Source organism: Macaca nemestrina, chromosome 2, assembly GCF_043159975.1.
Source record: "Macaca nemestrina isolate mMacNem1 chromosome 2, mMacNem.hap1, whole genome shotgun sequence".
NCBI lineage: Eukaryota > Metazoa > Chordata > Mammalia > Primates > Cercopithecidae > Macaca > Macaca nemestrina.
The window spans coordinates 52,370,355-52,388,847 of NC_092126.1; the positions used below are offsets into that span (position 1 = coordinate 52,370,355).

Sequence of the window (18,493 nt, forward strand, 5' to 3'; positions counted from 1 at the left end):
TGGTAAAAAGACCCTGGAGCCAGCTCAGATTTCAGGATCTGAGCTGACACAACCCTGCTCCTGGAATGGTTTCTCAGGCGCCATGTGCACAGGCAGCCACGAATACATTCTACGAGGTGTTTATACCAATTGGTATCATCTGTAAAGAAAAGGCATTAATTCATTCACTCATTTGTTTAGGTACTCCTTGTTTCAGAAAGGATGAATGACAGTTTATGAATATATGTGAAGTAAAAACAGAATAACAAGCACATAAGCATGTAGATCAGCAAGGGGAAAGCAAAAGCCAGGGCAGAGATTTCAGAGCTAGAAGCCAGGCTAAAATGAACACCTGGTACCATATAGGTTGATGTAAGACTAGGGGTATGTGTGCGTGTGTGTATATCTGCATGTATATGTATGTATTGGACCTATGTGATGTGCCACTAAGCCTCAAGTCACAAAATCACACATATTAGGATATATTTATCATGATAGATTTATGATAAGTTAGTCATTAGATGTTCTACCACCAGAATTCCCTTATCCCATCGTTACTTATCTTCTTCTTAATCCCTGAAATCTTTCTTTCTCCATCTCCTTTATTAAAGCTGCTCTCTCTGAGCCCACCAAAGATCTTTAAAGCAAATCCAAAGCTTTTTTTTTTTTTTTTCCTTTTTTAATCTCAGAATCGTCTTTGGACTTTTACCAGCATCTTGAAAACAGTCTCGTCATCTGTTGTATACAAAGTTGCAGTTCTCCTGACTCTGACAGCTTTCTGTGTCTCGTTTTCTGACTCTTCTGTATGCTTGCCCTGACCTCAGCATGTCCTGAGTGCCAGCCATTGGCCCTTAAGACGTTCCCCTCTATATTTACTCTCTGAGGAATGCACCCCTCACAGGGCTCAGCCTCCACCTACCTGGGCAGGATCAGTATCTGCTAACCCAAACCATCAGTCAAGCACGAACTCCATGTTTGCAGTGAAGGGAAATTAGAAGACTTCAGTTGTACTTACAGCTTTGCCACTAACTGGCCAGCTGAGTAACATTTTTAAAAAAAAGTACTCTCTGAGTTTCCTCATATCTAAAGCTTAAAACCCAGAACGTAGCTCCTTTCCTCAATTTCCCCACCACTGTCCTAGTGTGAGAACTTTGATTCTTTCCTCTACTTAAATGTGATCTAGGTCCAGGCATGTTAGCTCACTCCTGTAATCCTAGCACTTTGGGAGGCCAAGGTGGGTGGATCACTTGAGGTCAGGAGTTTGAGACCAGCCTGGCCAACATGGTGAAACCCTGTCTGTATTAAAAATACACACACACACACACACACAAATTAGCCAGGCATGGTGGGATGCGCCTGTAGTCCCAGCTACTCGGGAGGCTGAGGTGAGAGAATCACTGAAATCCAGGAGGCAGCGGTTGCAGTTAGCTGAGGTTGTGCCACTGCACTCCAGCCTGGGCGATGGAGTGAGACCCTGTCTCAAAAAAAAAGTGATCTAGCGTGATGTTCTGTCCTGTTCTGCCTTCTGTGTTTCTCGGATTTGTCTCTTCCACTGCTAAAGAAATTAATACTGGGATTATCGAACATGCCAGTAATTGTATCACCCTGCCTGCAGGCTTTCCTCACTCCTTTCTATATTTCATATTGCTTGCTACCAGATCAAACCTCTCCTAGAACACTCCTGTTCTAGGCTGGGTGCAATGGCTTATGCCTGTAATCCCAGCACTTTGGGAGTCCAAGGCAGATGGATCACAAGTCCACGGGATGGAGACCATCCCGGCCAACATGGTGAAACCTCGTCTCTACTACAATACAAAAAAATTAGCTGGGAGTGGTGGTACATGCCTGTAGTCCCAGCTACTCAGGAGGCTGAAGCAGGGGAATCGCTTGAACCCGGGAGGTGGAGGTTGCAGTGAGCTGAGATCATACCACTGCACTTCAGCCTGGCAACAAGAGCATGACTGCGAGTCAAAAACAAACAACAACAACAACAAAACAAAAAACACTCCTGTTCCAGAAGGTGGAGGGCTCTGGCTGCAGCCACAGCAAGTGTGAGCTGTGTTCCCTCACCTTAAGATCCTCCTCTTTCTGCCCTCAGCTGTGTTTGCTAGTGCTCTCTGGAAGCCTCCTCCACTCTCCAGAACAGTCTCCTGCTTTCTGTCCGTCCCTGGAATGTCTTTCCTTCCTCCTCTCAGATGATCCATAGTTCCCGCATCTTTGTGTGTTCCAGCCCCACTTTCTCCAGAATGCCTTTCCTACATGCCTTCAGCCCGCATTGAGCTGACTTACTGGATTTTAACTGAGTGTGTATACATGTCTCATTTCTATCACTTTACTGTAAAAACACCCAGAGTGCAGAGGCAGCTTTGTAAATGTTTGTATGAGCTAGTATGTGCAGTGATTAATTGAGCTACTTAAATCTTCGATTTTCAACCTGGGCATGACTGCTTCTCCAAACCCTTCTGATTTTCCACTGCCTCTGGAAAAGGGGCCAAGGTTCAACTCCTGATAGCAGCAGAGATGATTCATTGACTAGAAAGAGAGATCCTGTACAAGAAGCTGACCAAGGACTCTCTTTACCTTCTAGTTTTAAAAAAGGTGAGCTGGCTACTTAAGGAATACTAGTTATGGTTTAGGTAAAGGTATGAAGCATATGAAACAGGCCAAAGAGCCCTTTCTCCCTTCCCTTTGAGGTCCTCTGATGCTGTGTGTTCTCATGGTGGCCAAAGCAGCCTACTCAGGTCATGCTTAGACCCTTAACCTTATATCTGAACACCATCATTTCCTAAAGTTCCTACTCCCAAAGGGTCATTTTAAGGAGTAGGTATGTTGTCCTTGACACACAATGAGCAAGTAATTTAATCATTCAGATGATTTACTTTTTTTCAAGTCTATAAAAGTTGGGGTTGGGTCAATTCAAATTATCTTCCAGCTTAAAACATCACATTATAATCTGAGCAGTATAGGCCTGAAGAATAGTCATCCAGAGTTTATTCTAGTTTTGTTTCATCCTTTGGTACTTCATTAAATAACTAGATTATCAGTTGCTTGGGGACAAATGCCACTGTGTGCCCTTCCTTATGCAAGCCCCCATCATGTTGTAGGCAGGGTTCAGCTTCCAGCAAGCATGCAGAGCAGGTATGTGCATTATAGCAAAGTACTCTGAGGAGAAATTGTAGAACTTCACTTCCCTGATCAAAAACAAGGAAAAAAATTATGTTAAAGTTTTGAGAGCCTTAATTTAAAATGACAGGAAAGAATAATGCTAAGCAAATATAACAGTCAGGAGAAGTATCAATAAATGCAAATTTAGCAGTTATATAAAGCAAAACTGCTTAACTAAGGATACCTACAAAACCCTATGTATATGTTGGGAGAACTCAAATTTCACTGCAGTGTTATAATACAATGTCAACTAAGGATGTGCTAATTGTCAGCAAGGATTCATTTACTTCAAGTAATAATTTCTATAAGGTTCCAATCATTTTTTTAAAATGTGAAATGCTTCGTGAACTTGTGTGTCATCATCAGGTAGGGGCCATGTTAATCATCTCTGTACTGTCCTATCATTTTTTAGTATTCTTAAAACAAATCTGACAGCTTTTTTCTTTGTCTTATTGATGTTTGGCTATAGTAGACATGACCTGGAAGTACAGATTTTTTTTTTTTTTTTCCTGAGACAGGGCCTCGCTATCACCCAGGCTGGAGTGCAATGGTGTGATCACAGCCCACTGCAGCCTTAACCTCCTGGTCCAAGTGATCCTCCTACCTCAGCCTCCCAAGCAGCTGGGACTACAGGTGTGCACCAACACATCGGCTATTTTTTTTTTTTTTTTGGTACAGATGAGCATCTCACTGTGTTGCCTAGGCTGGTCTTGAAGTACTGAGCTCAAGTGATTCCTCCCTCCCTTGGCCTCCAAAAGTGCTAGCATTACAGGTATGAATCACTAGTTACTACGCCTAGCCAAGGTATAGTATTTAGAGAGAGGTTGTAATTTGTATCAGGGATAAATGCTATTCCACTAAGGCATACTTTCAGCCAGTATAGCATTGGTGTCACATTGTTAAAAAGATTATTTTAATATAACCAGTGACATTTTAAGATGAAGTTGCCCAAAGCAGGGTTCAGAATAGCATGTATCATATGCAGCCTTGCATTAAAAAAGGGAAAAAGAATATGTACTTGAACTTGCATTTATACATGCCCGAAGTGTATTTTGAAAGAGAAAAAGATGAAGTGGTCTGAGTTTTGCTCTTCCACGTTGAGGATATTAATGAATCTGCTTTGAGAACAAGACGTGACAGGGCTATGAGACCCTCCTTATTTCTTAGTCTGTAGACCCAGACCCAAGAATGAAATGTTGATAATTCATATCCACACTGAACTTACAGAGGTTTCCATTTAGAAATAATGCCTCCATTTGTTCAGATTTAATTTGGAAATGGTTTTGATTGTAAATCTTCAAAACAATAATGGTTGCCCATGAGGAGGGAACTAAGTGCTTGTAGGGCCAGGAGAGGGAGGGAGACTTACCACTACACATCCTTTTTCACTTCTGATATTTAAACCATGTAAATGTATTAACTGCTTTAAAGTGAATATGTAAATAAAGTTAACAGATTGTATATAAAAATCCTAGATTTCCATTTTCTCTTGAAAAGCTGCAAAATCTGGTATCAAAGGACCCTAGTGCCAAATGGTAGCTGCTATCAAATATACTGGGCAGTACCAATATCAGTCTGGTAGTCCTTGAGGGTGTTGCAATCATACATCTCCAGGCCCCTTGGGGTTCGGAGACAGTAGACACTCACAGGAAGGCCACATCTCAGAGTTACCAGTGTTCTCAGATCAGACACTGTTTTATCAAGAAGGGAGATGCTCTCCATTATTGGCATTGTGTCTTGAGTTACAGCATTGAACACGTATAGAGTAGGCTTGTCTTCTTCCTGAAGGGAGAGAAAAAGAGGGAACTTATTGTCTGGAGGTTGGGATGAGGGCCAAGCATTTCAGGGGGTAGCTTTGAGCACCTCTAGCTCCATGACATGGGTGTTAATGTGAAAGCAATAGTCAGTTAAGTTCTCTGCCTTCTGGTCTGAGTCTAGCTCTTATGTCCTGAGATATTAACAGGTCCCCCTGTTTGAGTGAAGTGAAGAAGACTTGGAAAGGCTTTGAGATCCTTTGACTTCTTAGTCTACAGACCCAGATACATAAGAGTGTTGATAATTTATATCCATCCTGTGCTTATGGAGGTGTTAGTTTAGAAAACATTCCTCTGTTATGCCGCACTTTAATTTGGAATACTGTGGATTTGAAATCTTCAGTCAATTATTACTATTATTATTTTCCTGAGAGGTTATTCCTGGCAAGTGGAACTGAGTTGAGAGTGGGAGGGGAGTGTTTGCTTATCATTTTGTGCTTTTCATTGTCTATATGGTTTGACTGTTTTAAAAGCAACATATATTTACTTTTATTATTTACCTTTCTTTTCTTTTCTTTCTTTCCTTCCTCCCTCCCTCCCTCCCCCCCTCTTTCTTTCTTTCCTTCTCTTTCTTTCTTTCTTTCTTTCTTTCTTTCTTTCTTTCTTTCTTTCTTTCTTTCTTTCTTTCTTTCTTTCTTTCTTTCTTTCTTTTGTGTGTGTGTGTGTGTGTGTGTGTGTCACTATGTTGCCCAGCCTGGTCTCAAACTCCTGGGCTCAAGTGATCTTCCCACCTTGGCCTCCCATAGTGTTGGGATTATAGGTGTGAGCCACTGCGCCTGGCCTACTTTTACTATTTAAAAAGGGAAATACTAAATATAGGTTTAGAAAAGTTTCTTTTGTTTCTTTCATTTTGTAATCTAAGTAGGAAAGCAAGTAGAACTGAGATATCTGAAGTAGAGTTAAGATGGAAAGTTTGAGGAAAATATGAATCCTTCTGTTAACAACAGGTTTAGACAAGTCAAACCCAAATTCAAAATACAGCAAATAGGAAAAACGGGAAGCAGGTGGGGAGGAAAAGATTATTATCATTTCCACTTTTCTCATGAAAAATGAAACTGACTTTACTTCCTCTTTAGCAGATTCAGGACAATTATATTTTTCTGCAACGGCCTGCTGTTGGGTTGGCGGATGTCAGTGCATGGCGCTATCACGGAATGCCCACGACTGCAGGACTCTCTCAGAACCTGGTATCTGGCCTCCAGGTTCTTCAAGGGGCTCCAACCTGTCAATGCTGTCTTGCCCCTCCTTTGCTTCCTTCCTCTATTTTTTCCATCAGAATCCCTCTCTGGTTTCTCCAGGGGCCCCTGCCTCCTGCAGACTTATAATACATTAAATGCATTCTCCCCTCCCACATAACACCTAGCAGTAATATGGCCAACATGCAGACCTTTTTGAAAAAGCCTTTGAGGAGTGGTGTTACTGATGAAATTTAAGGCTACAATACTTTGATCTAGGGCCCATTTCAGTGACTGAAGTGATTAGGAACAGGTTTGGTCCCTCTGTGGCTGCGCATAAAGCCAGATCAGCAAGCTGAGCTGCCCACTAAGCCTAAAGTGCTTAGAACAATTTTTCATCATAGTTTCTCATAAACCCATGAAATACAGATTTAAAGGACACAGGATTCACCCTTTCACTTTTGCCATGCCGTGCTTTCCTATGGTTCCATAAAGCAAGTATCTGTTCAAGCTAATGTAGATAATATTTATGGGCAGGCAGAAATTCCTATGAAAACTGAATAAAAAGATAGTGGGAAAGAGAGAAAAATTATATTTTATATAATAGCTCTTTTTTATTTCTTTAAAAATTCCGAATTCATATTTAGAATTAAATGCAAATAACAAATTAAATGCAAACAAATAACAAAATAAATGCAAATAGAATAACATGCAAACAAAATAACAGAGACCCAAGTCACTCTTTAAAAAAAAAAATTTTTTTTAAGAGTCTAAGGCTTGCTATGTTGCCCAGGCTGATCTTGAACTTCTGGGCTCAAGCAGTCTCCCACCTCCTGAGTAGCTGGGGAAAGAATTCGCCTCCATTCCCAGCTCTCAAGTCACCTTTAAGTTAACTAGGTGTATGAGGTTAGATAAGTTGAAAAGAAGCTTCTCAGAATATGAATAATCATATATTTATATCTATAAAGATAAGCATCTATGACTTAGTATACATATAACTGACTCTGGAACAAGTAATAAGGGAGAATTGCAAAGTATCTAGCAATCTTTTTTTTTGAGACAGGTTCCACTCTGTTGCCCAGGCTGAAGTGCAGTGGCACTATGAGAGCTCACAGTAACCTCAAACTTCTAGACTCAAGCAATCCTCCTGCCTCAGCCTCCCAAGTACAGGCACTCGCCACCACACCCAGCTACTTTTTAAATTATTATTTGTAGAGACAGGGCGTAGCTGTGTTGTCCAGGCTGGTCTGGACCCCACGGCCTCAAGCAATCCATCCACCTCAGCCTCCCAAATTATTGGGATTACAGGAGTGAGCCTCTGTGCCCAGCTGATCTGGCAATCTTTAGATGAAAATAAAAAGTGCAAGGAAGAAAATATTACTAATTATTAATGAAGCCAGATTCTTAAGTCTCAAGAAAATTAACACCTGCAGAGTCTGTTCATTTTTCTTAGCATTCAGGAACTTTTTATCACATAAATAATAAATGTTGAATCACATCCCAGGCCTTTTTAATCCATAACGTAGTTCTCATTTTACTTTTTAAACTCTACATATTCACCTTTGTATAAACCTTGTTTTTATGGGAAAACCCATTTTGAGTTCTAGTGAGGCACATTGGTTGTCGATACTTCCTCATTTGGTTGTATGACGAGGGAGTAGGTAGATGTCAATTAATAGCAACTTGCTAACCCACCTTATCCACATAAGAGAAGGCATCTCTCTACCTCTCTCTCTACGTGATACTCCTCCCCAAGTATTCTGAATCAGAGAAGGCTGATCAGTCACACCCAAGGAAGTCAGATGCTATTAAATAATAATACCATACACAAATCATTGTTGAACATATACAAAATTCGACTTTTTCCTTTATAAACAAACTGAGATGCAAACAAACCAACACAAGAGATATACACAAAGTATCTTACTTTTCAATAAAAACAAATACATTCTGTTTCATGAGAATAATTCCATGCTTACCTTCAAAAAACAAATGCTAACTTACTGTACAGTCATACATGTACTTTAACAATAAAAAAGAAAAGCTAAACAGAACCTACTGAAAGAAAACAAGTTAATGAAAGTTTTGAATGTACTGCTATATTTTTTCTCAAGTTGTGCTTTTTTATATTTTGCTGTTTTGGAGTTACAGCCCTAAGTAAGCAGAAGCTTGCTGAACTATTCCAGAGTGAACACAAGGGGAAATAATGTTTGTTTTTGTTGAACCGAATGAATTCCAGTGAGACGTCTTCATAAACTTCTCCTCTTCTGTTGTAGTCATTCTGGAGAGATTATCCGTGGAGTCTTGGACACCGAATTGGAACACCTTTCTTCGCCAGATTCTTTTCATACCTTTTTTTATGGCTCATTTTAGAAAAGAGGGCCATTTTTAAGAAACATGCTTTCATGTGTAAATTTTAAAGAAACATGTTTATACATGCTTTTGTGTATAAAAATACATAAATGTAAAACCACATATATATTTCCTGGATTTTGGTGTTTATACATTAACAGTACCTTTTGAAAGCTAAAATGTTTATCATTTTGAATCAATTTTAGACTTGTCAAGATAGTACAAACTTCTCTAACTTATCTGATAGATATCTACTCAATGGTACTATAGTCATTCTCTCAGCATAACACAGCTTTTTCACAACATTCCAGGGATGTCAGGAGGGATTAACTATGTTTTGACTCCAGCACTTGGTTGGTACAAGTCTGGTTATAGAAGGAGGCAGGGCAACCAGGAGGAGTCCTAGGGAGGCTGAGCCCACTTCACACTCTGAAAAGCACAACCTGCTGGATAGTGGCCCCCTTTGCAGTAGGATATGGACATGTGACAAGGTGCTCCCAATCAGACCTGCCTATCTACCCCCACTTTGAATCAGGAGCCACTAAGGCAGAGAAGCAACAGACACAGGAAAGTCTGTGGGCAATGGCATTTCTGAAGTTGCCGGCCTGGCAGCAGGGCTGGCAGCATGTCCAGTGCCTGCTTTAAGGGCTCGGTGTTGTCTGTAGTGGTGACCTTCCTAGATTAGTTCCGGGGCATGCGTTAGATGTTGTTTCTGGCTGCATAATCTCTAAGACTGATTCTCCAGTCTTCCGAAAACTACTCAATAGCTTTTCAATATTTATTTTCTGCTTAAATTATCTAGGCTTTGTTTCTGCTGCTTCCAACTAAGAACCTTGATGTTGGTCAGGGGAAAAACCAAGAATACTGGGGAGAGCTTTGCCCTAACAGTAGAGAAAAACGGGAAATGCCACAGTAAGGGAAGGAATGGATCCCTGAAATGCATCTCAGTACCTTGCTATGAATTGCAGACAATCATATACCATCTTGTTAATTTCCATACTTTACCTCTCAAACCCTTATCAATTCATTTATCAATATCTCTTTATGTACAGCCTACTATGTATCTTATCAGGTACTATTCTAAGCACTGGGTGAAAACAGTGGACAAAACTTAAGCAATCATTTCCATGATCACACAGGTTAAAATGAAGGGGGCAAAAGTGATAGTGCCTCTACATGTTGTACAAAAACATAGACTTTTGCAGTGCCTCATGCCATGGTTTATAGGAACACAGTGAAATGCAACAGCATCAGCAATGAATGGTCAGGACTGACTCCTGTATTAATAGAAATTGGAGGTATATACCATAGAAAATATTGATTATGGCTTCCATAAGAGTTCTTTTTCAAAGAAGGAAAAGTTAATACAATGTTCCTTTATTATTATTATTTTTATTATACTTTAAGTTCTAGGGTACATGTGCACAACGTACAGGTTTGTTACATATGTATACATGTGCCATGTTGGTGTGCTGCACCCATTAACTCGTTATTTACATTAGGTATATCTCCTAATGCTATCCCTCCCCCTTCTCCTCACCCTACGACAGGCCCTGTTGTGTGATGTTCCCCACCCTGTGTCCAAGTGTTCTCATTGTTCAATTCCCACCTACGAGTGAGAACATGCGGTGTTTGGTTTTCTGTCCTTGCAATAGTTTGCTCAGAATGATGGTTTCCAGCTTCATCCATGTCCCTACAAAGGATAGGAACTCATCCTTTTTTGTGGCTGCATAGTGTTCCATGGTATATATATGCCACATTTTCTTAATCCAGTCTATCATTGATGGACATTTGGGTTGGTTCCAAGTCTTTGCTATTGTGAATAGTGCCACAATAAGCATACGTGTGCATGTGTCCTTATAGCAGCATGATTTATAATCCTTTGGGTGTATACCCAGTAATGGGATAGTTGGGTCAAATGGTATTTCTAATTCTAGATCCTTGAGAAATTGCCACACTGTCTTCCACAATGGTTGAACTAGTTTACAGTCCCACGAACAGTGTAAAAGTGTTCCTATTTCTCCACATCTTCTCCAGCACCTGTTGATTTCTGACTTTTTAGTGATTGCCATTCTAACTGATGTGAGATGGTATCTCATTGTGGTTTTGATTTGCATTTCTCTGAGGGCCAGTGATGATGAGCATTTTTTCATGTGTCTGTTGCCTGCATAAATGTATTCTTTTGAGAAATGTCTGTTCATATCCTTCACCCACTTTTTGATGGGGTTGTTTGATTTTTTCTTGTAAATTTAAGTTCTTTGTAGATTCTAGATATTAGCCCCTTGTCAGATGGGTAGATTGTAAAAATTTTCTCCCATTCTGTAGGTTGCCTGTTCACTCTGATGGTAGTTTCTTTTGCTGTGCAGAAGCTCTTTAGTTTAATTGATACCATTTGTCAATTTTGGCTTTTGTTGCCATTGCTTTTGGTGTTTTAATCATAAAGTCTTTGCCCATGCCTATGTCCTGAATGGTATTGCCTAGGTTTTCTTCTAGGGTTTTTATGGTTTTAGGTCTAACATTTACATCTTTAATCCATCCTGAATTAATTTTTGTATAAGGTGTAAGGAAGGGATCCAATTTCAACTTTCTACATATGGCTGGCCAGTTTTCCCAGCACCATTTATTAAATAGGGAATCCTTTCCCCATTTCTTGTTTTTGTCAGGTTTGTCAAAGATCAGATGGTTGTCAATGTGTGGTATTATTTCTGAGGGCTCTGTTCTGTTCCATTGGTCTATGTCTCTGTTTTGGTACCAGTACCATGATGTTTTGGTTACTGTAGCCTTGTAGTATAGTTTGAAGTCAGGTAGTGTGATGCCTCCAGCTTTGTTCTTTTGGCTTAGCATTGTCTTGGCAATGCGGGCTCTTTTTTGGTTCCATATGAACTTTAAAGTAGTTTTTTCCAATTCTATGAAGAAAGTCATTGGTAGCTTAATGGGGATGGCATTGAATCTATAAATTACCTTCTGCAGTATGGTCATTTTCACGATATTGATTATTCCTATCCGTGAGCATGGAATGTTCTTCCATTTGTTTGTGTCCTCTTATTTCGTTGAGCAGTGGTTTATAGTTCTCCTTGAAGAGAGCCTTCACATCTCTTGTAAGTTGGATTCCTAGGCATTTTATTCTCTTTGTAGCAATTGTGAATGGGAGTTCATTCATGATTTGGCTCTCTGTTTGTCTGTTATTGGTGTATAGGAATGCTCGTGATTTTTGCACATTGATTTTGTATCCTGAGACTTTGCTGAAGTTGCTTATTAGCTTAAGGAGATTTTGGTCTGAGATGATGGGCTTTTCTAAATATACAATCATGTCACCTGCAAACAGGGACAATTTGACTTCCTCTTTTCCTATTTGAATATCCTTTATGTCTTTCTCCTGCCTGATTGCCCTGGCCAGAACTTCCAACACTATGTTGAATAGAAGTGGTGAGAATACAATGTTCTTTTCCCACTATTCTTGTATTACCCCTATTTCCATTTCTTTTCCAAATATGTCTATATTGCCATTAAAAGAAAAGCATAATATACAGGGAAGCTGGAAAAAGTACTGACTATTTAAAGAATGTATTTCACAGTAAATAATCTCTGTATTTATCCAGTGTCTTTCCCTCTTTTTCTTTCTTTCTTTCTTTCTTTCTTTCTTTCTTTCTTTCTTTCTTTCTTTCTTTCTTTCTTTCTTTCTTTCTTTCTTTCTCTTTCCTTCTTCCTTCCTTCCTTCCTTCCTTCCTTCCTTCCTTCCTTCCTTCCTTCCTTCCTTCCTTGTTATTATACTTTAAGTTCTAGGGTACATGTGCATAACGTGCAGGTTTGTTACACATGTATACTTGTGCCATGTTGGTGTGCTGCACCCATCAACTAGTCAGCACCCATCAACTCGTCATTTACATCAGGTATAACTCCCAATGCAATCCCCCCCCCTCCATGATAGGCCCCGGTGTGTGATGTTCCCCTTCCCAAGTCCAAGTGATCTCATTGTTCATTTCCCACCTATGAGTGAGAACATGCGGTGTTTGGTTTTCTGTTCTTGCGATAGTTTGCTGAGAATGATGGTTTCCAGCTGCATCCATGTCCCTATAAAGGACACAAACTCATCCTTTTTTATGGCTGCATAGTATTCCATGGTGTATATGTGCCACATTTTCTTAATCCAGTCTGTCACTGATGGACATTTGGGTTGATTCTAAGTCTTTGCTATTGTGAATAGTGCCGCAATAAACATACGTGTGCATGTGTCTTTACAGCAGCATGATTTATAATCCTTTGGGTATATACCCAGTAATGGGATGGCTGGGTCATATGGTACTTCTAGTTCTATTTCCCTCTTTTTCACACAAGCAGAACCTTGTAAGCACACAAAAATATGAGCACTATAAAGAAGCCAACTATTTTGGATTTATTTCGTGAGACATAATATCTACTTGTACCTTTTTAGAAAGAAAAACCACTTACTTGCCAAGTTTTTGAACTTTACAAAAGTTTTGGGTTCACATTATGATATTTCTAAGTTGTACCAAAATTTAGAGATGATAAAGACATGCACTTCAGGGATTCATTCCCTCCCTTACTGTGGCATCTTCCATCTCTCTCAAGGCAAACTAACTTTCACAAAGTAACATGATTAAACATAGTTAAGTAGGAAAGGTACTACTTAAATGTATATAGATTTAATTATTCAGTAAAGTGACTAACATGACTTGGAAATCAGCCTTGGTAACCTGAGATAGATCAAGCGTGATAGAACTGGTATGACTGCACTCTTTGAGGCCCGGGATATTATCTAAATGTGATTCTACTGGACAGAATGAAGAGTACAATTAGTAAAATTTCAGGGAACTTGAGCGTTTTTAATCAAACTCTGTGTGTTGTCCAGTCCTGTGACTTCTGCCCTGGCTCTCTTGAATAAACTCCTTTCTTTTTTTTGAGACAGGTCTCACTCTCTTGCACAGGCTGGGTTCAATTGATCCTCCTGCCTCAGCCTCACAAGTAGCTGGGATTATAGGTGTGCACCACCACACCCGGATAATTTTTAAAATATTTTTGTAGAGATGGGGTCTCACCATCTTGCTCAGGTTGGTTGCATTGAATAACCTCTTTTACCCCTGCTTTCTATTTATAGAATTAGCAGTTTAAAACTTCAGGTAAAAGAGTTCAGCGTGAAGCTTGCATCACTGTGATATATGATGCTTTATTGGCAGAATTTAGGAAATGTTTTTGTAAGTAAAACTGTGAACATAGGTTGCATCTGGGGAGGGAAACTGGGGGCCAGAGGAGAGAGAGTTTTTTCTATTTCTTTTTTTGAAATGGAGTCTCACTCTATCACTTAGGCTGGAATACAGTGGTGTGATATCGGCTCACTATAACCTCCGCCTCCTGGGTTCAAGTAATTCTCCTATTCAGCCTCCTGAACAGCTGGGATTACAGGTGTGCCCACCGCACCCAGCTAATTTTTGTATTTTTATTAGAGACAAGGTTTCACCATGTTGGCCAGACTGGTCTCGAACTCCTGACCTCAGGTGATCCACCCACCTCAGCCTCCTAAACTGCTGGGTCACAGGTGTGAGCCACCACATCCGGCCAGGAGACTTTTACTGTGTATCTTTTTGTTCCTTTTGAATTGAGAACCATGTGAACATACTACCTAGTCAAAAATAAATTTTAAAATGTTACATAATAAAAATAAAATCAGTCCTTAGTTAAATAAAAGTATCCTATCTATATTGTTAAAAACTTTGTCTATATCCCTAAAAAGCCATCAGATTCTTCCAGTCAGCTCAAATGTTAGTATTGAACTTACACTACCATCTCTAAGCAAGCAAACAATAAAAAGTCTTGAACCTTATGATTGGCATTACAGAATTCTGGGAAATTTTAGAGAGCTGATCCTGTACGGCACCAAAAACATAGTATGGAAATATATTTAAAGATATAAAGAGAAGACATTTAGAAATGGCTGTAATTTGGTCTGCTTTGAAATGTAATGTTACTTCCATTTTCTGAGTAAAAGAGGGAGAAAAGAAAACATTAAAAACATTTGTAAATATGGTCTTTTGTTTACGTAAATGGGATGATCCAATGATCATTATTCTGTGACTTGTCTTTCCTACTTAATAATAAATATTGAAGAATATTGTTTTTGTTTGTTTGTTTGTTTGTTTGAGACAGGGTCTCACTCTTGCCCAGGCTGGAGTGTAGTGGCTCCAGCTCGGCTCACTGCAACCTCCCCCTCCCGAGTTCAAGTGATTCTCCTGCCTCAGCCTCACGAGTAACTGGGACTACAGGAGTGTGCCACCACGCCCAGCTAATTTTTGTATTTTTAGTAGAGATGGGGTTTCAGCATGTTGACCAGGATGGTCTCTATCTCTTGACCTCGTGATCCTCCCACCTTGTCCTCCCGAAGTGCTGGGATTACAGGTGTAAGCCACCACACCTGGCCCAGAGTATTACTTTTAAACATCCATTTAGTCAAGTACTAACACATATTAAAAGAAAGAGTTAACTTTGACTACCATAATTTTTTTAAATGTTAAATATGAGAAACTTGGTGCCACATTTAGTGGAGAATGTATACTTTACTAAGTTTCTTAAGGTTCATAATTTTATATACGGTAAAGCACTAATACAGGATAATACTTCTTCCCTAGAGCAGCAGCGTTTAAATTCTTTGGACTACTCATTCCTTTAAAAAATTGTTGTACATACAGGATCTTAGACTCAGAAAATCTCCAGGCACATTAATTTTGTTTATATTACAACTTTAGGGGTTTTTAAGGTTCTTAAAGCCCAACTGTGCATCTTAAGTTAAGCACCATTGATTAAAGACCCTCTATAAATGAAAAAAATCTTTATTGCATGTACACCTAATTGGAATGGCTACTTTGGCTGGATTTGGATGTAGAAAATTCCCTTTCATTCTTATTGCTACTGAGAATTTCTTCTTCCTCATTTCAGTGCTGGTAATCACTGTGGCCCCACTGAAGTGATCTAATGCTCTTATTCCCACATCAAATTCCAGATCTGGAATTCCCTTGGCTTTGTTTTCATATTGGTTTTGTGATGGCAGGACTGGGCAGGCAATAAATGGTGTGGGGAGGCAAGAGGAAGAAGAGTAAAAAGGGGGCAACTCTATCCCTTCTCCATATCTTACTTCCCCTTACAGCACAAAGCATGCATAAGACCCGTTATACAAATGGAAGTGAGGAGAAGGCAAAAAGAGACAATTTCTTTTTAAGTTATGGAATTACTTTGGTTAACTTATCCCCAACTTTGTTCAAAATGAGATAGATATCTTAGACAAATGTTATCCTGACCATCATACCTTAACAAAGCATTTGAGAGTTGAGCAGAAAGATATTCCAACATCAGCAAGACTCCAACTGTCCTTTAGAGCGGCTCCAGCATACATTAACTCCAGATACCGCCTGCCTTGTTTGTCTTCAGAGAGAGGAATGTGGAAATAATCCTTAAAAATCAATAGCATATGATGAAAACAGTACATTTCTACATTACTAGACCAGAAATGTACTCTCTTTCCCTTTACATTTTTTTCCTCTGGGCATTATAATTGGGACAAACGGAAGAAGTATTAAATAGAGGTTCTTAACTTAGAGAACTTCCAAAACGTTTATGGATAGAATTTAGATGGGAAGAAACTACATCTTTATTGTATTAACTCTAAATGAAATTAAGATTTTCTTTCAATTACACATGTAGGCAGCAAATTAAGGTAGGAGTAGTCGCTGCACCTGTGACTGACAGCAATAGAAGTCACAGATGTTTTCATATCACATTATAGTTGTTGCAAATATTTCAAAATATTATTTCTACTGATCTGTATTTTGAAAACACAGGCCGGGCGCGGTGGCTCACGCCTGTAATCCCAGCACTTTGGGAGGCCGAGGCGGGCGGATCACAAGGTCAGGAGATCGAGACCACGGTGAAACCCCGTCTCTACTAAAAATACAAAAAATTAGCCGGGCGCGGTTGTGGGCGCCTGTAGTCCCAGCTACTCGGGAGGCTGAGGCAGGAGAATGGCGTGAACCCGGGAGGCGGAGCTTGCAGTGAGCCGAGATCGCGCCACTGCACTCCAGCCTGGGCGACGGAGCGAGACTCCGTCTCAAAAAAAAAAAAAAAAAAAAAAAAAAAGAAAACACAAGAGTTATTAGATGAGCTGCTAGAGTTGTTAGTTAATGTGTTAATTAGGAAGTCCACATGTCACTGTATCATACATTTGGGCTTTTTAATATTTGAAAATGTATTTTAATATAACAAATTTCATTTCTATTATATCTGTTTTATTTTATGCATTTAAAGACATTCTGAGAAGCAGTCTATAGACTTCACCAGACTTTCAAAGGGATTCGTAAAACATAGAGGTTAAGGTCCCTTGTGTTACAAGATTTAGATTTCAGTCATCATAATAATCTGAATATCATGTAACTATGGTTCGGTAAATGCTGCTTAGCAAATAGGCATGACCGTCTCCAAGTTAAATATTTGATGACCAGAAACTAAATATTTTGCTTAATTTTTTACTTTAGAGTGAACATTTACATGAAATTTATAAGGAAGATACTGTACACAAGTTATTTCTTATTCTGGCTTTGTGATCCTAGGTAAGATAGTCAACCTCTCTGAGCTTCAGTTTTTCCTGAATGTGAAATGAAGCCATAGCTCACAAGTTCTCTAAAGTCCTCTCTGCTTCCAAAATCCTTCGGTTCTTTGTAGTTGTTTGCTCACCAAATAAGACATTTATCTGATGATTGGCATATCCCACTTATATAGCCTGAAGTTAGTGTCTTGCTTTTGTCCTTTTATGAAGAATTGCAATAATATTATCTGGCCTATGCACAACCCACACATTCCCTAAAAAGAAGTCAGACTTTTGTTTTTGTTTTCTTGGGAATTGACTGACTCTTTGTTTTCTTGTCTAATGCCACCAGAGTTACTGTCTTCTTATAAATCTATTGTGTAAGCAAATAATAGTATTTTCAAATAATTTTCATTCCGTTTTTGCTGAAAATGTGCCCAATAGCATCTCTACCCTTTGTACATTTTTAAATGCACTGCATTGTTAAAATTAATATACATTTTGATGGCTTGGGAATGAAGTACATACCTTTATCATCAGCTTGACAACCTCCACAGTTTCATCTGCTGAAACATCAAATGGTTCAAAAGATCCTTCAAAAGCGATGAAAATCCTCATTGTACAATTACCTTTTCAAACAAAAAATACCCAACTTTTTCAAAGCTCCTCCGGGATGGCTGGAAAAATTCCAGTTCACAATTAAGGACAAAAATGATAGCCAGAGGCAGCGGTCACTGTCTAGCCTCAAAGGTAAGTTGCAGAATGTGAAGAGCCTAGTCCCACAGTGCCACAGTATCAGGCAACACAGACACCAGCTACAGTGGAGGAAGTATTTATCTGCTGAAGGCAGTAGTCAATAGCCACCTTATTCCTATATTACAGAAACCAGCAGACTTGACAATGGTTGAGGCAAGTATGGACAAGCTTCAAGCATGTGATACAAAAAGCCTACTCATAAATTATACTTCTGTGATGTGGTCCCTGTCAACTGACTCCTGAATTCTTATGTACTTAAGTACAGCTGATTGAAGAACCCTTAAAAATAGATATTTGATTGGGATGCACTAGCACAGGGTGAAGCAAAACAAGAGCTGATTTTATTGAATGTGATAATCCTGAAAGTTCTCTGTAAATAACTCTGAGCTGAAACATTCTGGTTTCCATAACAACTTTGTGTACTTGTTCTCTGGCAGTATTTATAATCCTGCCACAGGGTACAGAACAATACCCACTTGCACCAGGGAGATGAATGTGTAGGCAAATCATTCTGTGGCTTTCTCTTCCGATTTCTCTATAATAGAATCTGCTGAGTAGCAACACAATATAGTTGGTATTTTCTTTAATCCTTGCCTTTATGTTATTTAGAACAATTTCCCATTGTTATCTCCTTCGACCCCCTCTTAGTGTTGGTGGAAAATATT

The 18,493-nt window shown here is 39.3% G+C and overlaps 1 protein-coding gene and 1 non-coding gene across 2 annotated transcripts in view; both read right to left on the reverse strand.

Annotated features, from left to right (window-relative positions):
• LOC105463672 (ankyrin repeat and ubiquitin domain containing 1) overlaps positions 1–18,211 on the reverse strand; it is a 32,616-nt gene extending 14,405 nt beyond the window's left edge. The window contains exons 1-3 of the mRNA XM_011710890.3: positions 17,601–18,211; positions 15,801–15,944; positions 4,710–4,926 (exon numbers count right to left, since the gene is read on the reverse strand). Of these exons, the coding sequence (XP_011709192.2) occupies positions 4,710–4,926; positions 15,801–15,944; positions 17,601–17,690 (451 nt within the window). The 5' untranslated portion in view covers positions 17,691–18,211. The remainder of the gene's footprint in view (positions 1–4,709; positions 4,927–15,800; positions 15,945–17,600) is intronic.
• LOC112423484 (U6 spliceosomal RNA) lies at positions 3,470–3,572 on the reverse strand. Its single transcript, XR_003013956.2, has one exon. It is a non-coding gene; the product is annotated as a U6 spliceosomal RNA (small nuclear RNA).
• Positions 18,212–18,493: the final 282 nt, after the last annotated feature.